We start from the raw sequence: 26,079 nt of genomic DNA on the forward strand, positions 1-26,079 counted from the left end.
TTCCTCTTCTTACACATGACTCCCCCTACTGGTCTGGCTGCCAGTGACAGGTCATGACAGCTAGGACTAGGCGCTCCTGTACTGCCACAAGTTTGTCCCTCGCACTGCTCCGTACTAGTAGGAGTTATGATAAGATCTTGGGCAGAGGTTGTGTTTTGTGCAACACTGGAGTTCGTCCAGCTGAGAATAAAAGACAAAAGGTAACAGGAGTGCTGCTTGCAAGGTGTACGAACAGGCCCTAGAGCTGCTCCACCTGTCCCAGGCTCCAAGGCATGAGGATATCAGCTCTCCTGACTAACCTGGTTTAGGCACTTCTGTTGGGAACATCAACAGACTCTATAAGCAGTGAGTAAGTAAGAATTGCACACAGCATCCCTGTATTAACCCACCCTGTGTGCACTGATGGGGATTGGTGAAGGTGTAATGCCCTGTGTGCACTGATTGGGATTAGTGAAGGTGTAATGCCCTGTGTGCACTGATGGGGATTAGTGAAGGTGTAATGCCCTGTGTGCACTGATGGGGATTAGTGAAGGTGTAATGCCCTGTGTGCACTGATGGGGATTAGTGAAGGTGCAATGTCCTGTGTGCACTGATGGGGATTAGTGAAGGTGCAATGTCCTGTGTGCACTGATGGGGATTAGTGAAGGTGCAATGCCCTGTGTGCACTGATGGGGATTAGTGAAGGTGCAATGTCCTGTGTGCACTGATGGGGATTAGTGAAGGTGCAATGTCCTGTGTGCACTGATGGTGATTAGTGAAGGTGTAATGCCCTGTGTGCACTTATGGGGATTAGTGGAGATGTAATGCCCTGTGTGCACTGATGGGGATTAGTGAAGGTGTAATGCCCTGTGTGCACTGATGGGGATTGGTGGAGGTGTAATTCCCTGTGTGCACGGATGGGGATTAGTGAAGGTGTAATGCCCTGTGTGCACGGATGGGGATTGGTGAAGGTGTAATGCCCTGTGTGCACTGATGGGGATTGGTGGAGGTGTAATTCCCTGTGTGCACGGATGGGGATTGGTGAAGGGGTAATGCCCTGTGTGCACGGATGGGGATTGGTGAAGGGGTAATGCCCTGTGTGCACGGATGGGGATTAGTGAAGGTGTAATGCTCTCTGTGCACTGATGGGGATTAGTGAAGGTGTAATGCCCTGTGTGCACTGATGGGGATTAGTGAAGGTGCAATGCCCTGTGTGCACTGATGGGGATTGGTGGAGGTGTAATGCCCTGTGTGCACTGATGGGGATTAGTGAAGGTGTAATGCTCTGTGTGCACTGATGGGGATTAGTGAAGGTGTAATGCTCTGTGTGCACTGATGGGGATTAGTGAAGGTGTAATGCCCTGTGTGCACTGATGGGGATTAGTGAAGGTGCAATGTCCTGTGTGCACTGATGGGGATTAGTGAAGGTGCAATGCCCTGTGTGCACTGATGGGGATTAGTGGAGGTGCAATGCCCTGTGTGCACTGATGGGGATTGGTGAAGGTGTAATGCCCTGTGTGCACTGATGGGGATTGGTGAAGGTGTAATGCCCTGTGTGCACTGATGGGGATTGGTGAAGGTGTAATGCCCTGTGTGCACTGATGGGGATTGGTGAAGGTGTAATTCCCTGTGTGCACGGATGGGGATTAGTGAAGGTGTAATGCCCTGTGTGCACGGATGGGGATTGGTGAAGGTGTAATGCCCTGTGTGCACGGATGGGGATTGGTGAAGGTGTAATGCCCTGTGTGCACTGATGGGGATTAGTGAAGGTGTAATGCTCTGTGTGCACTGATGGGGATTAGTGAAGGTGTAATGTCCTTTTTTTCTTTTAGTTTGGTGACTCGTGTGATGTTCCTGTACATATATATTTAATTCTTCTGTGTGTCAGTTAGAAATATCAGTGCACACCAAACTTACTTTTTGCGTAGGTCTATCCTAGCTATAAGATAAGGCCAGGGTCTAATGAAAGTATTTAGAAAATTGGGCAGAATAGATGGGCCGAATGGTTTTTATCTGCCGTCACATTCTATGTTTCTAGTTTGCTTAAAATTAGTAACCTGTACTAAAAAAGATGGATGTTACAGGAAGATGGACATTCAAATGCAGATGTTAATTACTAGACTCAGGAGAGAGAGTGTCGTTGTCCAGAAATTCAGAGATCAACTATCCAGTCAAATTCCTATTGGTTCAGAACCACATTCCAAAATTCACAGACAAAGAAAGCAATGTGATGTATTGATACCATCTGCCCTCCACTCACCCACACGCCCATAGAATGCATGCATTGAATGCTAAATAAGACACACTACAGGCCGATATCCCAATAGGATGGAACAGAAGCAAGGATCAACAATTGAAAACTTTGGGGTTAAATATGCCAGCGGCTGGGACTTCCTAGCACCATATTCGCTTAATTCCAGTTAAGTTGTTATGGTATATACGTCCCACACCCTCACCACTTAATGTACGGTGTAGTGAAAAAATAGAGTTATCTTGTTAATTGTTATAATGCACATCTTCCCCAGGGGATATCCCAGAAAGTGTCCGCTTTCAGAGTAACCAAAATACTAAATATATTGGGAATCAGCTGTAGAGCTACAAAACAAAATCCAACATAGTGTAATACAGCAAAAAAAAATTTTTTTAAAACACTGTGCTTGAAGATATCCTCTCATAGGAGTTGTGGAATTTAAATCGCCTCGGGGTGCTCCCCCATTGGATATATAGGGGGCTATCCAATTCCACGTTCCCTCCTGGCTGCGGTCTTCACACCAGCAACAGATAAAAAAAACTAAAATCTACAAAATATAAATAAAATAGTTTGGTCCTACTTGTTTCATTCAAATATTGGAATTCTTCAGAGACCATATGTGCATTAAAAGAAAAATAAGAATCAAATTAAAATGCAATAAAACGTTCCCTCATAGGAAATATCAGCATAAAATTATTTATATTGTATTTTATTATGATTCAATATAAATTTAGAAGAAACACCACATCACTTGTTCTGCTCTTTAATTAGATTCAGCCCACTTTCTCTCCCAAATCTAAATAAAAACTGCAAGAAATGATATGACTTATCTTTCTCCATCCCTTCAATCAAGTCCCTAAAGCCACTTGATCCTGCTCGTGCAACGTCACGACGCTTCTCTTATGTATTAAATTTATGTGTGTGTGTGTGTGTATATATTAGTAAAAAATTGTCAGTATTGTCAAAAAATCTTAGAAAAATGTGTCCATACGCAACTATGTGAGTATTACCAACAATCAAACTATCTGACCCCTGATCGGGCTTTAGCCAGAATCACTCCACTACAACTGCCCTCTTAAAAGTTTGCAATGATATCCAAACTGGCATGGAACAAGGAGACCTAACTGGAGCTATTTTCCTTGATTTTGCTAAGGCCTTTGACACAGTAGACCATGACATTATACTGCACAAACTCAAAAACTCAGGTATTGGTGATCATTCGCTAACCTGGTTTCGATCGTATGTATCGGATCGCTCGCAATATGTGTCCATTTCTGACAGCGACTCCCTCCCTCTCCCAGTCACGTGTGGTGTTCCCCAAGGTTCCATTCTCGGCCCCCTACTATTTTCATTATTTATAAATGATCTGCCTAATGTCTGCAAATCCTCAAATGTACACATGTACGCAGATGACACAGTAATCTATGCGAGCAAATCCGATCTACCGCAGCTTGAGGCTGTGCTCCAAGACCAGTTTACAGAGGTAGAAAAGTGGATCGCAAAAAACAAACTCTTCCTGAACACTGACAAAACTGTCACAATGATCTTTGGAACAGTACCTAAATTACACAAATTACACAATTCCCACCTATCCATCAAAACAAATTCAAATGGCACACTGACCGCAGTCCACTCTTTCAAATACTTGGGTATGATGTTAGACCCCAATCTATCTTTTGGCCTGCAGATAGAAAAGCTTGCATCTAAACTTTATCCAAAACTAGGTGCCCTGTACAGAAACAAATCCTGCCTAAGCCCTACAGTAAAGGAAAAGATTGTACAGCAAATGCTGATGCAAATCATTGATTATGGGGATGTTGTAAATGCATCGCAATCCCACATCAACACATTGTATAACTTGTTCTGCCGATTTGTGCTACAATGTCATTAGAGGACCATTGTGACATGCTCAAATAACTAAACTGGCTGTCGCTGGAATCCAGACGCACGCTTCATCTTTCCAGCCTTGTGTTTACCGTGTTTCTCCGAAAATAAGACCGGGTCTTATATTAATTTTAATCACAAAAAACACACTAGGGCTTATTTTCAGGGTAGGGCTTAGAGCCAGTCTGTTAACCGGTGTCCGCGCTGTGTAACCCCCCCAGAGACCCTCACCTCCCCCTCCCTGTAATATTCTCCCCTCCCTCCCTGTAATGCTCTCCCCCCCTCCCTCCCTGTAATACTCCCCCCTCCTTGTAATACACACCCCCTCCCTCCCTGTAATATTCTCCCCCCTTGTAATACTCCCCCTCCCTCCCTGTAATACTCCCCCCTCCTTGTAATACACACCCCCTCCCTCCCTGTAATATTATCCCCCCTCCCTCCCTCCCTCCCTGTAATGCTCTCCCCCCTCCCTCCCTCCCTCCCTGTAATGCTCTCCCTCCTCCCTCCCTCCCTGTAATACTCCCCCCTCCTTGTAATACTCCCCCCCCCCCCCCCCCCTCCATCTTCTCCTCACCTCCCCGTAGCGTCGCCGAGCTCCTCTCCGGTCTGCGACCCGGCCGGACTGACCTGGAAGTGCACACTCAGTGTGCACTTCCTATCAGCCCGGGCAGGTCGCGGACCGGAGAGGAGCTCGGCGACGCTACAGGGAAGGGGAGGTGCGGCAGCCGTCTGAGCGCTCTCTATAGAGCGCTCAGGCGGCTGAGGCATTTAAAGGGCCGGCCCTGCCTAGGTCTTATTTTCGGGGTAGGGCTTATATTGCAGCCCACCCCGAAAATTCGGCTAGGGCTTATTTTCGGGGTAGGTCCTATTTTCGGGGAAACACGGTAAGAGCTTTTCTGGAAAACTCCCACCCTACCTGAACAAAATGCTTTCCCCGGCTGTTCCCACTTCCTATAACCTCAGATCCAGTACCGACACTTTAGTCTACCTCAATACAAAAGGAAAGCAGCCTGACCCTCCTTCTCCTACAGAGCACCGCAATTGTGGAACGACCTCCCGCACAATTTAAAATCTTCCCTAAGCCTAAAGTCCATTGAGAGATCCCTCTCTACATACCTCAAAACAGAATGCACCTGTCATGGTTGATTATATATTTCCTACCTGTTCTATGTTAAATTTTGTATATAGTGTGTATTAATATTTCATTGTACCCTAATGTATCAATGCAATGATTTGTGTACCCAGGACATACTTGAAAAAGAGAATGTATCTTTCCTGGTAAAATATTTTATAAATAATATATATATTCCATATAAGAGCCAGCACTCAAGGACTTGTGCAAAAAAATATAATGGCTTTTAATCCAAGCAGTCAATGTTTCAGTTCACAACAATTAACTTTCCTCAGGACATAAAAAAAAATGAAAAATATACGGTAGTTTGTATATTGTATTTTTGTAATATTGTATCCTATCCTAATGCAATGTTTTGAGGACAAAGACCCAGGACATACTTGAAAACAAGAGACATCTCAATCTATCCATCCTGGTAAAATATTTTAAAAATAAATGTACAATCCAAAAAAATAAGCTCATGCGCGTGCAATCCTGCACTCCACCTGTGAAATTGAGGTTAGGTGTGAGAACTGAGTTTGTCTCGGGTCTCACAGTGGACAGCTCTCAAGTGACTATCAGGAAGAGAGCCACTTGAGGCGTGTTTAACCCTGCAATATGAGCATTGCCATGTCTTCTAAAGCTGATTAAAACGAAAAGACCATTTCATTGAGAGGAAGTGATGTGGGTGCCTTTGTGTCCTTTTAAAGGGATACTATAGTGCCAGGAATACAAAGCTATATTCCTGACACGAACGCCTCCCCCCATCCCCGTTCAATAAAGGGTTAAAAACCCTTTTATTTACTTTCCTGATCCCAGCTCAGATGTCCCTCGGCACTGGGTCGAAGCTCCTCGTCCTCTGCCCCGCAATGAGTGGGCTCTAATGCGCATGCGTGGCAAATGCCACACGTGATTTAGACCTCCCCATATGAAAGCCTGTGGGGCAAAATCTGATGCTAGAGGGCCTGTTTTCTATTTGGAAGTAGCTTGACTCTTAATCAGGGGGATGCAGCCAATTGTTGAAACCATAACTACAACATACCACTTCGGTGGTTATTGTGCCTGCACTGCCCCTTTAATAGGCAGCTAAAATGCGTCACTAACATTTAGCCAGTGTCCTTGTTTTCAACTACTTCTAATGTATTTACATGCTGGATAAACCTGACTGTTGGTCCCTTTTAACCGTAATAGACTAACTGGCCAGCCTCCTGTTTCTGTATGTCTTGTTATATATAAATATATAGTGTTAGCACAATCTCTGCATGCTTCTAGCATTTTTTTCCAACCTATCTACCTTCATTGTTTATATTATCTGAAAGTGATAAGTAAATGTCTAAAGTCCAATACATAAAGAACATTTTGATGTATGCTAACTAGACAAAAGGTCAGCCCAAAGTCTAAAAAACAATTAATTGTTTGTTGAATAAAATATTTGGAAAACATTGTAGCATACCTGTCGCAAGCAGACGCCTTTACTTTAATGTTTAAATTTGTCTTTGTTTTTGTTTTTTTTTGACAATCTTTATTTTCCATGTTACATTTTTCATATATAGTAAATAGCAGGGTACAGAACAGTAAGGTCGAGGAACATGCTTACAATAGTACATCTCAACTATCAGTAAACAATTGGTTATAAACAGACCGCTTGTCAGTTTGGTTGGAAAAATAAACATGTTAATTCAAACAGCGTCAATAATTCTTGAAGGTAAAACAATATGTATTGCTATGATGGGAGGTGTAGGAATGTGTCTCGTCACCTGTGTGAACCTACCGGGTTACAATCGGGGATGTCTGATGTCTTTTAGGCAATATAGAGACACGGTTGTGTGTGTTTACCCTTCTATGCGTATCCATATCTGTTGTGCATTGTCTCCCTGTTTACCCTGCATGGTTGCTGGTTTTTCCTTATCTTCTGTGTATCCTTTGACCTAAATATTATCGAGCACATATCATAGCAGCCGTAACTGGGAACACTTCTCGGGTATATAGCACTAATGTTAGTCAACAGTTATTTCCCAGGCAGGCCGTCTGATTGCATGGGTAAGAGCCAGGTGTGCTGATGCAGATACGGTTAACAATTACTGTGGGTAAGCATTTGTCTGGAGAAATGTTTGCCTATTGTACTATACTGTCAATCAGAAGCGTGAACCCGTTGGGTACCGGTCTAGGTAGTCAGGTGGTGCTTTGCTGTACAGGTGACCTCACGTTATCTGATCTCAGTGCCCTACGTGGCATTTTACGTCTTATATCGTGTGTACAGGTAAATGTGTCCCTATTACGGGCCTGTCCGAGTTAGTCATTGGGAATATCGTCCGTCGTCCAGTCCTTGGGGAGGTGGGTATTTGGTGAGGTTAGCTTTGTACGAGACGGCTTTCTGTGGTCCTCTGGGGTGTCCCATTAGGATTGGTGGATCTGTTGGCTAGATATGTTTCCCAGGGATACCAGGTCAGTGCACACTGCTCCTGTCTACCATATAGGTCTGCCGTTAGGGATTCCATTGAGTGGATTTCCTCCACCTTTGTCACCCATTGCTGGAGGGTAGGCGCCCCCCTCTGCTTCCACAATGCCGGGATAAGGGCCTTAGCCGCGTTAAGTAGCGGCAACGTTAGGGACTTCTTATAAATCTTAATGGGTGCGGGGGTGTGGTGTAACAGCATCGTTAGGGGATCTAGGAGATCGTGGGATCGTGGGACACGCCCACCATATGTGGTGGAATGTGCCTCTGTGTGTGCCGCATCTCCAACAGGTATCCGGAATACTGTCGTTCATGCGGTGTAGTATGTCCGGGGTTCTAAACCAGCGGGTTAGAATTTTGTAATTTAGCTCTTGGTACTTTGAACTGATAGAGCATTTATGAGTGAGGGTGTAGATTTTGTCCCAGTCCTGTGGGGTGAGAGCTTCCCCTGTATCTGTCTCCCAGTGGTCCTTAAATTTGAGCACCACGTCCCCACTGGTCTGGGCCATGAGTATGGTGTATAGGGTAGAAATACCCCTGTGTACATGTATTCGGTGTGCACATACGTGTTCAAAGCTGGTGAGGGGTCTGATCAGATGCCCTCGGCCAGGCAAGGACAGAAAGTACGTCTTTATTTGGTGGTATCTGAATCGTTCGAGTAACGTTGGTGTTCTATCAGGGCATAGTTCAGTGAGTGGTTTAAGTCCTCGCGTGCCGATCCATTGGTGTAGGTACAGAGACCGGCCAGGTCTTGTTGGGATAAGGCGTCAGCCAAGTCCGGGTTATGAGTGATGGGCTGTAGTCTGTAGCGTACAGCTATCCACACTCTGATCGTGGCGTCGATTAGAGGATTTTTGGTGTGTAGGTCAGTGTATGTGGCGGTATGTAACCATAGTCTGGAGGGTATTCTCCTGTCTGTTTGTTCCAGCTCCAGAGTCACCCATTGCTTTGAGGGGTGTTGTACGTGCCAGTCCGTCAGTCTATGTAGATGTGAGGCGCGGTAATATGTCTCTACGGAGGGCAAACCTGTGCCTCCCATCCGCTTTGGCAGTTCTAGGGTGGATTTTTTTGTCCGGGCCGGGTGAGATTTCCAAACAAATTGGCGTATGGCGGTCGATATGGAGCTAAAAAAGGCTCTGGGCACGGTGATCGGCACTGTTTGGAATAGGTAAAGTAACCTGGGCAACACGTTCATTTTAACCGCATTGATTCGCCCAAACCAGGAGATATAGTATGGGGACCATTTCTTAAAGTCTGCCAACAACGAGTGTAGGAGTGGGTGATAGTTATGGTGGTATAGTTGGGATGGGCAGCCTTTGGGCAGCCAAATTCCCAAGTATTTTAGTTTGGTGTCGCACCATTTGAATCGGTATTGGGAGTACAGGAGAGGTGGGGGGCCTGTGGGGGGCGGGAGGTGGAGGGCCTCTGATTTGTCTGTATTGAGCTTAAGGTTAGAGATTGCTCCGAACTCCCGAAATGCTGTAAGCAGGTTTGGCAGTGAGATCAACGGTTGAGTAAGAAAGAACAGCATATCATCCGCATATGCTGCTACTCTGTATTCGTGGTGACCGTGGTGAAAACCGGAGATTCCCCCATTCCGTCTGACCGCCCCCAGGAATGGTTCCAGGGAGAGGGCAAACAGGAGGGGGGAAAGCGGGCATCCCTGGCGGGTGCCGTTCCTGATTTGAAAAGGGGCGGACAGTGCCCCGTTAATGCGGATCCTCGCCGTGGGACTAGTGTACAGGGAGAGCATCCAGGACAGCATGTTGGGGCTAAAACCCATGTGTGTGAGGGTGCTCCCCAGGTACGACCATTCCACCCGGTCAAAGGCCTTTTCAGCATCCGTCGATAGTAGTAGGAGTTCCCTACGGTGTGTCCGTGCTATATGTAGAATGTTCAGTGCCTTAATCGTGTTGTCCCTCCCTTCCCTGCCCGGGATAAATCCAACCTGATCTGAGTGTACGAGGTAGGGGAGGTGTTTTGCGACTCTCAGAGCTATGGCTTTTGCGAACAGCTTCAAGTCTGCATTCAGGAGTGATATAGGGCGGTAACTCGCGCAGTTCGCCGGGTCCTTTCCCTCTTTAGGTATCATGGTGACTATGGCCACTAATGTGTCAGTGGGGAAACGTTTTTTTGTTTTTTTAAACGTTCAGTTAATTTTTTTCAATATTTTTTTTTTTTTGACCTTCATATGTGTAACAGCAAATATCTCCAAGCATGCCTCTGATTTGTCACACAATATGTTTATTTGTATATTCTGGCACCACACCACTATAGCAGTTTGACATCTTATTGTGAGCAGGCACTCCCGGCACCTGTAGTGGCTATGGTGCTTGGGAATGTTCCTTCAAACAAAACTGGAACAATCACCATGAAATGAAAGCTTTACGCACAAGCAAACGTCATCTAAAAATGTAAAGCTTAAAACATCCAATAAAAATCTATGACAAAAATGCTAAACTGTCAAACGAAACTAAAAATAACTTCATTTCTAAATGTGTAAACACTAAATAATTTTCTATTAATGTTTCAGTCTCTTATCTGAACTCTACTATTACGTTGGCGTTGTTCCAAATGCTATAATCCCTCATGAGAGGGCTATTTCTCATTAGCCGTTAATGCTCTCATTTAGTATTGATGAAAGCTGTTTACTATAGTCACTAGGTTATAGGGCAAGACCGGCAACAGAATAATACCTTTTTTTTATTGGACTAACATAATACTTAAAAGACAAGCTTTCAAGAGTTTATCTCTCTTCCTCAGGTCTGGATATGATTTATATAAACTATCTCTATCCCAAAAATGTACCGCTCTCAAAGGACTTCAAAGAGAGAAATAGTATTTAAAGTACTTAACTTTTATTAATTCATCATAAAAGGAGTCAACGTTTCAGTCCCACCAAGGGGACTTTCATCAGGACAAAAAATAAATAAAAATAAATTTTAAGTCCTTTTGAGTGTAGTAAATGTTTTGTATTTTGATATGTTGTCAGACCAGCACCAGGCACAGACTAAACTTTACCAGAAGTGCAAGCATATTGGAATATATATATTCTTAATAATTGTTTCTATTTGTTCCTCCTCCAGATGATTAGATCTGAATAATCATGGCAAATCGCACATTTGAGCCTTTAGAAGAGAGAACGTTTCAGTATCAGAATTCACTACCTCCTCTTCCAGTACCTAATCTTGAAGAGTCTTTATCTAAATACTGTGATGCAGGTAAGTAACGCACACCTTTCATTATATCTGTATCTCCCTGGTCAATCAGAAGGCTCAGAGAGTAGGCTAAAAATGGCATATAATTCTACAGAGCATGTTTGACGTGGCTAAACATGACCTCATTAATTTGACAGTAATTAGATGTCACTTTTCCTAATAGGTATTGTTGTTTGGAACACCTGAAAAACATTTATTTTCAAACCGTATTTTCAATCTTTTCTTAAAATACTTTTGTTTATTTCTGTATTCATTTTGGTTTTTTTTGTAATGAATGTCATGTGCTTTTGCATAATTCTGCCTATATATTTGTAACGGTATGCGGTATAACCGTCCACGACATCCGTTGGTATCTTCAGGAAATCCACAGTCAGAATAGGAAGCAAGGCAATATTCCCAATCCTCCCAATAACCGGACGAAACACAGTTTGGGAGTCAACTAACTCGGTTTATTCACAAGCAGCGCATTTATACAGTTCCCCATGCAAGGGGTTTCCACACAGATCATCCAGGGGATTTCTCCCAACATGCATTGTGACTTTCCCAACAGGCATTGCGACACGAGAGGGATACTCCCACTAAAATGGACGATTAAGTGGATTATCCCCTCGTGTAGCAAAACCGACAATTGACTCTAAAATCCATAATTCACATAATATTCGGTACTTTGGAATAATCGAACGTTCGGTAGATAGCTGGGGTCGGAGCGCACACTTTGTGAGAATACCGCTCCGACCCCAGCTGAACTGACCGAACGCCACACATAATACATTTAAACATGAAAGTTGGTTTAAAAGTACCGAATAAGTACGGGACATATAATGTACCGAACGCGGAACTCCCGAACGCTCTGGAAACCCAGCGGGGCTCGGATCATCGAGTAGCCGTTTTCAAGTCCAGGCTCTCGACGACCGAACACCGCTGCAGAGACAAAGGATCCAAGATGGCCGACCGCCGCATGGTCGGTAGTGGATCGACGGCCACCTAGGAAAGCCCTTAATTACCGATTGCAACAATGTTGCAATCGGTTACTTGGTACCACACGACTTGGGAGTGTGTGGTCGACCTGGGGAGCCCGTATCCGTACGGCGAATGGCCAGGATAGCCGTGTTTTCGTCGTATGAATGCTGGTACGCTGGCAGCGTACGGCTGCCAGCGTGCGAACGGCCATAGCACAATACATACACATTTAACGGAACACATCATACAGTCAGCCTACGGACAACCTATACTGCATATAGTCCAGAAGTGGCTAGATTTGCCACAATGCTCCCCCAGAACCAAGCCGGCATACACAGTCTGATCCCAACGGATCGGCTTGGGGATGTCCGGGAGAGTACTCACAGATCACTTTTCGAGTTCAGTTTGTCTGGATAACCCGTCAGCGTTACCGTTTTGTTTTCCGGGCCGATAGTGAATGGTAAAGTCAAAGGGCTGTAGCGCCAAACTCCAGCGCAGCAGCCGGGCATTGTCCCCAGATACACGGTTCAGCCACACTAACGGGTTGTGATCTGTGAGTAAGGAAAAAGGTTGTCCGTACAAATATGGCTGTAACTTTTTGAGGGCCCACACCACGGCCAGGCATTCTTTCTCGATGGCAGCGTAGCTCACTTCACGCGGTAGTAACTTGCGGCTTAGGTAAGCTACGGGGTGTTCTCCGCCATCGGCTCCCACTTGGCTCAGTACTGCTCCCAATCCAAACATTGAAGCGTCTGTGTGAACAAGAAATCTTTTAGTTGGATCAGGAGCAGTCAACACAGGGGCATTAGTTAGAGCCGTTTTGAGTTGCTGGAATGCCTGCTCACACTCTGGGGCCCAGACAACCTGTCGGGGAAGGTTCTTTTTAGTCAAGTCCGTCAGGGGTTTGGCCAGGGTGCTATAGTCTGGAACAAACTTCCGGTAGTAGCCGGCCGTCCCTAAAAACGCCAGCACCTGAGTCTTAGTCCTGGGGGTAGGCCACTTTGCTACGGCCTCAATCTTGGCTGGCTCGGGTCTCTGCTGCCCACACCCTACTCGGTGTCCCAGATACTGCACCTCAGCCATACCTATGTGGCACTTGCTAGGCTTTAACGTTAACCCAGCCTCCCCAATACGATCTAGGATCGCCCCTATGTGGTGTAGGTGGTCCTCCCAGGTCTGGCTAAAGATGGCTATGTCATCTAGATAGGCACAGGCATACTCTTGGAACCCGTCCAGTAGCCGATCTACCATCCGCTGAAAGGTAGCCGGAGCGTTTTTCATTCCGAAGGGCATGACCTTGAAATGGTACAGGCCAAACGGAGTGACAAACGCCGACTTGGGGACGGCGTCATCGGCTAGCGGAATTTGCCAGTATCCCTTACACAAATCAATGGTAGTGAGATACTGGCCCCGTGCCATCTTATCTAACAGCTCGTCTATCCGGGGCATCGGGTAGGCATCAGACACCGTTTTGTCATTTAGCCTCCGGTAGTCGACACAGAACCGAGTGGTGCCATCCTTTTTCGGTACTAGGACTACCGGCGATGCCCAGGGGCTATCGGAGGGTTCGATAACCCCTAGCTGTAACATCTCATCTAGCTCGGCTTTCATATGGGTACGGACGGATTCCGGAACCCTATATGGAGCCTGTCTCATAGGTAGCTGTCCCAGGGTGTCTACTCGGTGAGTGGCTAGCGGAGTGTAACCAGGTAAATTGGAGAAGGTAGCCCCTTTGGCTTCGATCAGCGCTTGTACCTGGGCACGCTCATGGGCGCTTAGCCGCTCCCCCAGCTGAACTCCCTGGGAGGGCTCTATCGGTGCCTCGGGTTCTAGTAGGTCAGGTAAGGGTAGGTTCTCCTGATCCTCTAAGGAGGAGGCGCAGATGGCCGTCACATCCTCGATCCTCTCATGGTAGGGTTTGAGCAGGTTCACGTGGAGCATGCGTCTCTTCCCTACCCCTGAGCAGGGGCCGATCACATAGGTAGTGTCGCATCGCTGCTCTACTACCTGGTATGGGCCTTGCCAGATGGCCTGCAGCTTGTCTGTGCGGACAGGTTTTAAAATTAAAACCTTCTGTCCCACCTGAAAGCTGCGGTCTCGGGCTCCTCTATCGTACCAGCGTCGCTGTCGTTGCTGGGCCGCCCGGAGGTTGGTGTGTACAGCCTGAGTGAGCGCCTCCAGACGGTCCCTGAATTCCAGGACGTATGATATGATAGGGGTCTCGTTGGTAGTATTCTCTCCCTCCCAATGTTCCCTAATTAAGTTCAGGGGTCCCCGCACCCTCCTCCCAAATAGTAATTCAAACGGGGAGAATCCGGTCGACTCCTGGGGAACCTCTCTATAAGCAAAGAGTAGGTGAGGTAGAAACCTCTCCCAGTCTTTGTGGGTCTCCCCGAACGTCCGAAGCATCTGCTTCAGTGTCCCGTTGAACCTCTCACATAACCCATTGGACTGGGGGTGGTAGGCGGAATTAACTATTGGCTTAATGCCACATACCTTCCACATATGTTGCGTAACTTCGGCCGTAAACTGGGTACCTCGGTCCGAGATTATCTCTTGGGGGAACCCTACCCGGGAAAACACTTTCATTAATGCCTCCGCTACGGTCTCGGCATGTATATTAGTGAGGGCCACAGCTTCGGGGTACCTGGTGGCGTAATCCACTACAGTCAGAATGTACCTTTTGCCAGAGGGACTGGGTTTTGGCAGGGGCCCTACGATATCTACCGCTACGCGGCTGAAGGGCTCTGCGATAATGGGTAGGGGACATAGCTTGGCCTTGTGGCGATCCCCTCGTTTACCTACTCTCTGACATACGTCGCAAGAGGTGCAATACTGGCGCACATCCTGCGAGATGCCGGGCCAGAAGAAGGCATGCGTTAAGCGGTACCGGGTACGGGTCATCCCTAGGTGTCCTGACAAGGGAATGTCATGAGCAATTCTAAGCAGCTCCTGTCTATACTTTTGCGGTACCACTAGCTGCTTGTTAGTCAGGGTGACAGACCCCCCCACATCTTTAGTCGTGACACGGTATAACAACTCCTTCTCCCAGATGTACCGCTCCCCCTCTAGCCCGGTTTGGTCTGTTTGGGCCCGGTCCCTATATACTTGGAGGGTGGGATCGGTCTGGACTTCGGTCGCAAAGGTAGTCGGGGTATCCCAGGACATGGGGGTCGGTTGGGGAGCATGGTCTCTTACCTGAGCCTCAGAGTGTATCGGTGTAGCCGTGGTGCGAGCCTGTTGCCGGGTGGTTACGGGGTGTGCCTCCTGATAGGGAGTCTGGGGAATAAAAGCGGAAGTCATTTGGCCTAAGTCATTCCCCAGCACAACATCTGCAGGTAAATTTTGCATAAGCCCTACTTCCACAGTCCCCTCTCCCACACCCCAATCCAAGTGTACTTTGGCAGTCGGTAGCCGGTATACTGCTCCCCCGGCCACCCGTACTGCCACTGACCCGCCAGTGTGGGTTGCGCCCGGGACCAAATGTGGTGCAACCAAAGTCAAAGTGGCTCCCGAATCCCTGAGCCCTTGTACCTCCTTGCCCTCTAGGGTTACTAGCTGCCGATGATGTTGTCGGTTGTCGGTGGCTCGGACCGACATTACTTCGTGGAGCACCCCTAGCGGCTCCTCAACTTGAGCGCTCAGCAATTCTTGGGTGACGGGGGCTACCTGGTAATGGTGTGCAGCAGCCCTTGGTGCCAAATTTTGTCGCACCTGATTCCAAGCCTGCCGGCTCCGGTTTTGGGTGCACTCCCGAGAAATGTGTCCCCACTGCTTGCAGGTGTGACACTGAATGTTAGCCCGGCCGTTGTATCGGGAGGGGGGTGGTGGAGTATTCAGTGCTGGCCTGTGCAGGGGTACGGTGGGGCCGGTAGGAGTAAAATTATGGGGTGGCCCGGTAATCCGAGGGAGGGCCTTATTCTGTGATCCGTGATGCCTCCGGGCATCAAAATGCTGATCCGCCAATCTAGCGGCTTCGGGTAGGGTGAGGGGTTTACGGTCTCTCACCCATTCTTGTGCGTCTGGGGACAAGCCATTAAAAAACTGCTCCAGTAGCATGAGCTGTCGTAACTCCTCCATATTAGTGGCGTTGCTGGCCTGTATCCATCCTTGCGATGCTTGATCCAGCTTGTGTGCCCACTCTGCGTGAGAATCTTTCTCCGGTTTGCGCAAGCCCCTGAACTTGCGCCGGTATGCTTCTGGGGTAATAGCATACCTCTCCAAGATCGCCCTCTTTACTTTAGGGTAATCTTTGCTGTCCTCTCGAGGTACAGCACGGTAGGCTTCAGCTGCCCTACCCGATAATTTACCGGCCAGCAGCGGTACCCATACTGCGGGTTCCAGATCGTGCAAATCGCACAGCCGCTCAAAATCCTGTAAGTACCCATCGATTTCGTCCTTTTCTTCACAAAACGCTTTAAAGGCGTGATGTGGGACTTTGGGCTTTATTTGTCCATAGGTGGAGGCAGTAACGGACTCTGCCCTAGGTGGGGTTGCTGGTGGGTTGGTTGCCAGCAGATAGTCCTGTACATCCGATATCATCACGGTCAGCATTTCCAACGATACTGGTTGCGGCAGAAACTCCAACCTGGTTCGTAGCTCTTTTTGGAATGGGGTCTCTTCCTTGGCTGGTGGAGGTGTAGCGCTGCGGGCTCTGTCTCCCTCCATTAGTTCAGCGATCAGCACAGCCTTAGATTTGTTGTTGGCTATCTTGCCCCTGGCTTCCAGTAGCTCTTTTAAAGTCTGTCGTTTCAGTATGGTGTAGTCAATCTCCATACGAATTGCCCTTGCTTTCCTTGTTCGGTAGTTCCAGTTTACACGAACGCTGCTTTTTCGGCTGTAAGGTTCGGATCCCGTCGCTTGCCACCAATTGTAACGGTATGCGGTATAACCGTCCACGACATCCGTTGGTATCTTCAGGAAATCCACAGTCAGAATAGGAAGCAAGGCAATATTCCCAATCCTCCCAATAACCGGACGAAACACAGTTTGGGAGTCAACTAACTCGGTTTATTCACAAGCAGCGCATTTATACAGTTCCCCATGCAAGGGGTTTCCACACAGATCATCCAGGGGATTTCTCCCAACATGCATTGTGACTTTCCCAACAGGCATTGCGACACGAGAGGGATACTCCCACTAAAATGGACGATTAAGTGGATTATCCCCTCGTGTAGCAAAACCGACAATTGACTCTAAAATCCATAATTCACATAATATTCGGTACTTTGGAATAATCGAACGTTCGGTAGATAGCTGGGGTCGGAGCGCACACTTTGTGAGAATACCGCTCCGACCCCAGCTGAACTGACCGAACGCCACACATAATACATTTAAACATGAAAGTTGGTTTAAAAGTACCGAATAAGTACGGGACATATAATGTACCGAACGCGGAACTCCCGAACGCTCTGGAAACCCAGCGGGGCTCGGATCATCGAGTAGCCGTTTTCAAGTCCAGGCTCTCGACGACCGAACACCGCTGCAGAGACAAAGGATCCAAGATGGCCGACCGCCGCATGGTCGGTAGTGGATCGACGGCCACCTAGGAAAGCCCTTAATTACCGATTGCAACAATGTTGCAATCGGTTACTTGGTACCACACGACTTGGGAGTGTGTGGTCGACCTGGGGAGCCCGTATCCGTACGGCGAATGGCCAGGATAGCCGTGTTTTCGTCGTATGAATGCTGGTACGCTGGCAGCGTACGGCTGCCAGCGTGCGAACGGCCATAGCACAATACATACACATTTAACGGAACACATCATACAGTCAGCCTACGGACAACCTATACTGCATATAGTCCAGAAGTGGCTAGATTTGCCACAATATTTTTCTTTTTACTTAGATTTTTGTTGTTTTTCTTTCATTAACAAACAGGATTCATGTTTCTGAATAGAAATAGTTCTTGTTAGAATGCAAGAGATTATTATTTTGTTTTATAGTTTATTTTTTATTTTTGTATTTCACTTATATGTAACACATGAAAAACATCCTTGCTTTTTTCTTCCTTTGTTTTTTTTTTATAATACTTTTTTTTTTGAATCCTATTTATTTATGTGTTAGAATTATACAGTCAAAAAAAACTCTTATTCCAACAGTAATTTATTTTATATTTTTTTAAATGCATTTTTTTTATTGCATGTCGAATACACACATGTATAATATATGGTCATATCATTTGCATTAATAAAGTTTTGACAAAGCTGATACGGGCTGATGTCTAAGTTGTGATAGAATTAAGACTAAAAACGGATATAGTGCAAAATGGTCCAACAGCAATTTTAATAAAGTGTCCTTAGAAATCATATAGCAGTTTTTTTTGGGTTTTTTTTTTTTTTTTTTAAATTAAGGATAAAATGAGAAACAAATTCTGTACAGAGATATAATATTGTCATTTCACAATGTATGAATAAAATAATTGATAATTTAAGGTGACAGACAAATAGTTAAAATTAATAAAATTACAGCATAGCATAAATGCATGGTTAAGTTGTATCAAAACTTGATTGCCTTAGAAACAATTCAAGCAATAACAAGATTATATTAGGCATTAGTTAAAATTAAACTGGACCCCTGTGTTTACACTTCAACATTAGTAGGAGGAGAAGTACGGAATATGGGGAAATATCTGAACCTTTTTGGAGAATGTATTTGCAGGATAATAAAGCCGTATTCTTAGTATGAAAAGGAAACTCTAATTAATTATCAGAAGTGTCAAGAGCCCCCCTCAACCTTCTGCAATTCTATCAGTATGCCTGGTAGGGTTGTGTATGATGTTAAGGAATAACTGGAGAGCCAGTGGAAAATGTTACTCTGCCAGGAGAGGAGATACTTGGGATCACTCTAAACACCAAAACAACTTTAGTTTAATCACGTGGCTTTTGTGTATAGATCAGACTCCTGCAGTCTCACTGCTCAATTCTCTGCCATTTAGGACTTAATTCAATTTGTTTATGCAGCTCTAGCCCACGCATCCTCCCTACACTCTTCTTGAGTCTAATTTGTTTTAGCTTCACTTAGTGTTAATATCTTGTTAGAGCACCTGTGTGTGATTAAAACTCAATGAAACACACAGTGCTGTAAGATCTGATTGAAAATTAAAACTTTTTTTTTTCTTTTCATGCAGGCTGTATGAGTCAGAACCAGAGAGGAGTGGCTAGGCCTGCATAAATAGGAACAAAGTTATTTAACTCAGAGAATTGAGTAGCGAGACTGCATTTGCATGATCTATACAACAAAACTGCCTCATTAAACTAAAGTTGTTTTGGTACTGTGTCTATTTAACTGACATTTTCTTTAATGTTATTTTTATTGGCCGACCAAACCAACCGTTATTTTTCAGTTCCCTTTCAATGCTCTAATGGCTGCCTTTCCTATTTGCAGTAAAACCTTTTTTAAGCCAAGAAGAATTTGAAAACACATGCAAAATTGTAAAACGTTTTGAAAATGGAATTGGTAAAGAATTGCACCAAAAACTTATTGAAAGGGGAAGAGTCCGAAAGAACTGGGTAAGCATTTCAATTCTACTGTTTTTTATTTCCTTACTAAGGTAAAAAGAGTCAGTTGATTAATTAAAGTATATTGCATATATACTGCAATTGGATTCCTGACTTAAAATTTTTTTTTTTTATTAAAATGTATTTGTATGTGTGGCAGGGCTTGGCAGCCAACTGAGCAAGATGCGGGTTCAATTAGCTCCTCAAGGGATAAGCAAACTAAACGTACATTTGGAGGCTTTGCAGTATCTGTCGCTTCTACCGCCGGGGGAAAATATAGTTCATGATTAAACGAAAGTATTTGTGGGGGGATCTGTCCTCCAGGCCCCTTTTCACACACGTTCCTGCAATACATGATCACAGCAGCCTATAGACCGGACCTCCTACCTGATGCACAGCAAGTACTGATCCACAAGGAAGCCGATATCCAGCGACTGCTTACCTAGGCCACAGGCCTTGGAAAGACGGTCTCTCCGAAGCCACTCACATTCCGGGAGGGTTGGTCCTAGTGAAAAATGTAGGGATACAGATCTGTTTTACAGGAGAGGTCGTATACGTGGGCATCCTGCGTTGGCTTGTATGGCGGCCTAGGGCCAAGGGAGAACGGTGTTCTCAACTCATTCTGTGAGCGTCCTTGGACTGGGTGGGTGGGACTCTAGCCATTGCAGATCAGCGGATTCCTGGCATTGGGAGTTGGATGAATTGGGGTTCATGAGAGCCTGTGTGGAAAGCTTCTGGCTACCAATTTGTATTTTGTATTGTACATTTATTTTTAGTTACTAACTTTTATCGGGACAATCCAAATGTGGCTACTAACTGGTTGCTCCAGTGGTTCCATGCTTGTGCATTTAAGCTGTTAAATAGCAAATATTTAATATGCTATGATAAAACTTCTATTCTATTTTTAACATTATTCTTTTATTTAAAAAAATACATAAAAATTATGTGTTCTCCATGTGCCAGTTTCGGCTTCTCGCATTTATTGTGTACAATCCTTACTGTTATACAGCTGTATGGTCTATTCTATGCTATCATCTTGTATATATCAGAAACATTACTAAATTTAGTTTCTTATCTTAGGATGGAATGCTAAAAGCTCTCTAAGTGCCATAACCACAACAGCTTACTATCATAGTTATGGTGCCAGCAATCTTTGGTACTGTTCGTCTAGTAATTAAAGGGACACTAGGGTCACCAAAGCAACTTTACATTAATGAAGCAGTTTTGGTGTGTAGAGCATGCCTCTGAGGTTTCACTGCTCAATTCTCTGCCATTTAGGAGATACATCCCTTTTATTTCTGTTTATGCAGCCCTAGACACACCTCCCCTGGTTGTGACTCACATACCCTGCACAAAAACAAATTGGTATACTTTTCAATTAGATGTGACAAACTTTAAACATTTTTATCACCTGCTCTGTAAATTGAACTTTAAGCACACGCAGGAGGCTCCTACAGGGTCTAGCAAGTTATTATCAAAGCAGGAGATAAGCAATGAATCAGTAAGACTGCAGGAGCATGATATGTACATGATATTAAAACGGCTTAATTAAGCCAAAGGTTTTTGGTGACTATAGTGTCCCTTTAACTAATCACTTTTTAATGGTTTGACAAGAAACATGGCTCTCCAGCACACGAAACCTGGTCAGTTGCAGCTGTGGTAATAAGGTATTTCACTTCCTCATTATCTGCCAATATTGGCACAGCATTGAATGATTTTGAGTACTCGGAATGGGTAGACCAGGTGGGTTTGGGGCTTTGTTGTTTTGGGGGGATTTTGTTTTGCAGGACATTTCCAGAATTTCTTTACCTTCCAACTTTGGGAACAAGGAAACCAATAGGGGGATGCCTGGAAAAAGTGGATTATCATTTATGCGTGTAGGCTTGCATATGTACAGATCACTGTAATATCCTTTATTCATGTGCAAAAAGTTGCAAATCATATCACGTTTTTGTGATTTTTTAAATTATTTTTTTATTTATTTATTTTCTAAAAGGTCCCATAAAAGTGAGACTGCCTTTAACCCCTTAAGGACACATGACATGTGTGACATGTCATGATTCCCGTTTATTCCAGAAGTTTGGTCCTTAAGGGGTTAAAGTGGCATTATTGGCTTTTTTTTTTTTTTTTTTTTTTTAATTCTTTATTTTTGCATGTGTATATAGGTTACAGACAAGCGTGCAGGGCCACGACAGCAACTGCAGGCATAATCATAGCATTTCAATGAGTGGCATGTTGGTACAGCACATTTTTTTTTTTTTTTTTTTTTTGCATGAACAACAAGATTACCGGCATATTTTTGTTTAAACGTTAGAGTGATGCTGAGTAGTTTTAAGTTTAGATATAGTACAAGATTGTGTCTGCGGGTTATAAACAGGCTTGTGTAGCCACCCCAGGAAATACAGGCTAGTAATACATATCAGGCATTTGAAAGGCATCAGCTAACAGCACCATATTTCGTAGAGTCAGCATAGTTTCAAGAGAAAACAAGCAGTATAGGGGTGTCTAAAGCGTGAAACAGTTAGTTAATAGTTTTGACAAGGATAAACCAAGCTAGGAACGTTTTTAAGGGCTTTTGAAAATATAGGCAGACTAAATAGTGACCGCTAGAACGAACCCATAAGATCACTGCGTGGTTGTAAGGTACTGCAGTGTTACCTTGCTCCCCTCCCCCCACTCAATCTCGCTAGACAGCAGAAGCACACAATTGAGCTAGCAGAAGCAGTTAAGCAACAGCTGATAAGACTAAAAAGTATGCAACTCAGCCATGCATCATTGGTAATGGTGGGGTGGTCTGTCCTGGGCGTCAGCCTTGTGTGTCAGCATAGACAGATGGTAAAAGTTAATTGAAGATAGTCCCCTCTGCCGCCACTACAGGTAGCTGGTACGTGGGAGTTCCGCTTGTTGTCAGTCGCTAGGCAGGGTGTTTGCTGTGTATCTACCGCCTGTGAAAGTCCCTTCCGTAGTAGGGGTCCAGGCGGATGCCCTTCTGCTTCTCCTCCCGTCAGTAAGTCCCATGGTGCATGAGCGGTTGCAGGCGGCTGATGCGTTGCGGTAGTGCCCGCAGATGGGTGGCTGAGGGTGGTATCTGTGGGTTGTTGGCTGTCCCCTATAGGTTCTGCTGATGCATAGTAGTTGCCCATCAGTGCTCCGGTCTTGGCGCCGTCGCATGCGGCCTCCGCCATCTTGGATGTGGTATCCGGCGGCCTTGCTGCCGTGCCGACACAGCCAGCGGTGGTCAGGCCCCTAGGGTGGGGACCGGGATCACCCCCCCGGTCCATAGGGGGGGGAACGGGGCCAGGTCCCGCCGGATTCGTGTCCCATGAGGGGTGCTGTGTTGCGGGATAGTGGGGCAGCGGCCGTCTGCCCCACTCACCGCCGGAGAAGGCCTCAGGCAGTTTGGCGAGAGTGTCTCCTCCAGGGGACTGTAGCTCGTAGAGCCAGCCTCTCCCTGGATCCAGCCGACCCTCTGTGTTGGGCTTTGTTGCTGTGGGTCTGCAGTTCGGATTTAAGCATTATTTTTATCGTTTTTTTTTTCGTTTTTAGTGCGGTCTTGCAGGAGCTCTGCGTGCCTGCGACCATCCAGCTCGGCGGGCAGGCCCCGCCCCCCATTATTGGCATTTTAACCTACATCCTGCTGTATTTTTTTTTTTTTTTAACAACTTAACTCTTACCTGGGTCCCCAAGGTGCACTCTTTCTGGTCTTCATTTTGGAGATTGCTAATGCAGAATTCCCTACTTCTGTCAATGTCAATTCTGCCCGTGTTTGGACAAAATTCATGAACTGAGAGCATCAGCTGACTCCATTTAAAAAACAAAACAAAAAAAAACATCTTGACTATTTAATATTGGATGGTTCCAGGGTACTCCTGCCACTTTAACCACATGACTGCCTCTTTAACACTTCACATTTTGGAGTCCTGTAGTCATACTTAGCACTTACCCGATCTGAACTGTATAATTCTTTTATTTGTGATTCGTTTAGTCTTATACCAATATAAAAGAACGTCTTTGTCTTACAGCTGGAGGAGTGGTGGCTGAACGCGGCATACCTTGATGTGCGTATGCCCTCTCAACTAAATGTCAATTTTGGTGGTCCAGCTTCCTATCTGGAGCATTATTGGCCATCCAAGAACGGCACCCAGCTAGAGCGAGGATGCATAGCTACATGGTACACATTGCAATACTGGGACCTTTTAAGGAGGTGAGATCTCATGTGTCAAATTGTGTTAAAATGTATTCTTTCTTTAATTGTGCTAATTATGTTTTATTTTGTGCATGTATTTTTCAAAAGGCACATTAGCATATTATTGCATAAAGATTTTCTATTATTGTATTTATTCAAAGTGTATTAAGTTGAGAAGTACATACAATGAAAAGGATGTAGTCTAACTGAGAATGCTTAGTTATCGGAAAGCAATATAACCAAAGGGTGGTAAATTAAGAAAGATTACATCATCATCGAAGAGAGTAATTTTGACAATGGACACATTGTACAGAGATGGTTGCGATTTAGTTTTTCTGTATTTGCATTCCCTGTAACCTATTTATTGTCCCTCTGTGTTTCATGATTTTATATGTTTGTTTTTGAACACTCTACAAGTGAATCTTATTTGATATTTTTGTCATATTAGTTTTAGTTGGTTGAATTATTTCAATACAATTTGTTTTATAAACAATTATAACAGCCTTGAATGTCAGGTTGCTATCTATGAAGTTTTTAGAGGGTTAATTCAGTTTTTCTGTTAATTTTCTAAAGATTTATATCACTAGCTCTTGACTTGTTGTTTTTTTTTTTTTTTTCATTCTCTTTTTATTAGTGATGTAAGCAAGGTACAAGTGCATAATGTAACAAGCAGGCAGGGGATCAAAGCTGTTACCTGTGCAGCATATTGAAATATACATTCAGACATAGCACAAGCATGTGTGTGTACAAATAAAAAAAACAAAAGAACAGAAATGGTGTAGTTTTTTTTTTTTTTTTTTAATTTTATTTATTATTTCTTCAGTGCCAAACCAAATAGTATTTGCGGAAACCAGATCACAGATCCCTTTTGCTAGATGTAAACTCTTTTCTATTACAGAGAGAAGCTAGAGGTACAGAAGGCAAAGAGCACCCCTCTTGATATGCACCAGTTCCACTACATGTTCAATACTTGCAAAATTCCAGGTGTCACTAGAGATTCTATTGTCAATTATTTTAAAACTGGTAAGAAAGGGCCTTTGGGGGAATTCTGTGTCCTGCTAACACTGACGCGTTTTGAAACCAAAAACAAATTTCATTTTGTTGTTTTTTGGTTCTAAATAAGCAAATGAAACTAACCGTGAGGTAGCGGAACCTCACATAGGACCGCCCTAAGGCATACAGGAGACCGACAGAGAGGAGATAGTCGGGGGGGGGGGGCGATACGCGGACCCACAGTCACCTTAGACACCACATAAATATAACAAAAGGTGTAGCGCTACATACAATTTGAAATATGTTCAAACTCTTAGTTGTCACTCCCGAACAAAATTCACTGAGTCAATGGTATAAGAATCTTATTCTGAAAGAGAGATTAAATGCTCATAGTGCAAAACTGCAAGTAAAAAATATTACAATTATAACTCTATATAAGGAACCACTCACATGTGTCCGAAAAACGTATCTCACGCTGTGGCTAGAGCTCAAGCAGAAATATATATGGTGCAATATAGTCTGGAATCCGTATTGGTATAAAATATATATGTATTTATACTCACAAGTATGGAGCCACTCTTATAGGCTCTTTAACAGCGCGTTGTGTAGTTAAGGACTACACACCTATATAGCAGGAACCAATAGCCCAATATAAGAAATCCAAATTTTTATTAAGGTATTCTGAATTTAAAATTCTAATGGCCAATTAGAATATATAAAAACACTTATAATTATTTTTTAATTGTTTTTGAAGTATATTAAAAAAAGGGCATAAAGGTGATAGTATTGAAGTCCCCAGGACGCGTTTTGCCAAAATTCTGTCGGCTTCCTCAGCTAGGTAAAAATCACAATACAATCCTCCTTCTATCAGGAGTCCTGCTATTATACCTTGTCCATAATTTTGAGCGCGGCGTTCAGCTGTCTTTTGGCGCGCTGTGCCCACTATGATTAAATGGATATTAAAATGTTAAGTGGAGATCTTGTTAAATAGAGGAATATGGGATAAATGTGTTTTATATTAAAGATATACACTTTGATTGGCAGCAATATGAGTATAGCACATTGAATTATGATTGTATTTTATGGTTTGAATTGTGACATACAGTTTTCTCACAGCGCATTATTATTATATATTATGGTCAAAAATGTGGCATATAGCCTTTTTACAGTGCTTTTATAAGGGGGAGACTTGGTTGTTATGAAGACTTTTTATGATACCTTTTTATTGCTCTTAAATTATCCTTTTTGCCCCTGCAATTATGGACACAAACAAACACTCGATATGGGAGACCGAGGTTTGGGGAGACCGCAGGACTCATAGAGTTAAATTTTGATGACGTCATACGCGGAAGTGAACCGCAATGAGAGGGAGGCTTGGAACCATTCGGTGCCGGCTGAGAAAAAAGGAATACCAGCGCGCCAAAAGACAGCTGAACGCCGCGCTCAAAATTATGGACAAGGTATAATAGCAGGACTCCTGATAGAAGGAGGATTGTATTGTGATTTTTACCTAGCTGAGGAAGCCGACAGAATTTTGTCGAAAC

General features: G+C 44.6%; 1 protein-coding gene across 2 annotated transcripts in view; it reads left to right on the forward strand.

Moving 5' to 3' along the window:
• Positions 1-92: 92 nt before the first annotated feature.
• Positions 93-26,079, forward strand: part of CROT (carnitine O-octanoyltransferase) — a 60,767-nt gene continuing 34,780 nt past the window's right edge. Inside the window, exons 1-5 of one of the 2 annotated variants that reach the window (XM_063452481.1) lie at positions 93-349; positions 10,767-10,901; positions 19,244-19,368; positions 23,379-23,560; positions 24,441-24,565. In XM_063452481.1, the coding sequence (XP_063308551.1) occupies positions 10,787-10,901; positions 19,244-19,368; positions 23,379-23,560; positions 24,441-24,565 (547 nt within the window). In that variant the 5' untranslated portion in view covers positions 93-349; positions 10,767-10,786. The remainder of the gene's footprint in view (positions 350-10,766; positions 10,902-19,243; positions 19,369-23,378; positions 23,561-24,440; positions 24,566-26,079) is intronic. The other variant, XM_063452482.1, reaches the window with a different exon arrangement.

Source organism: Pelobates fuscus, chromosome 4 (assembly GCF_036172605.1).
Source record: "Pelobates fuscus isolate aPelFus1 chromosome 4, aPelFus1.pri, whole genome shotgun sequence".
In the NCBI taxonomy this organism is placed as follows: Eukaryota; Metazoa; Chordata; class Amphibia; order Anura; family Pelobatidae; genus Pelobates; species Pelobates fuscus.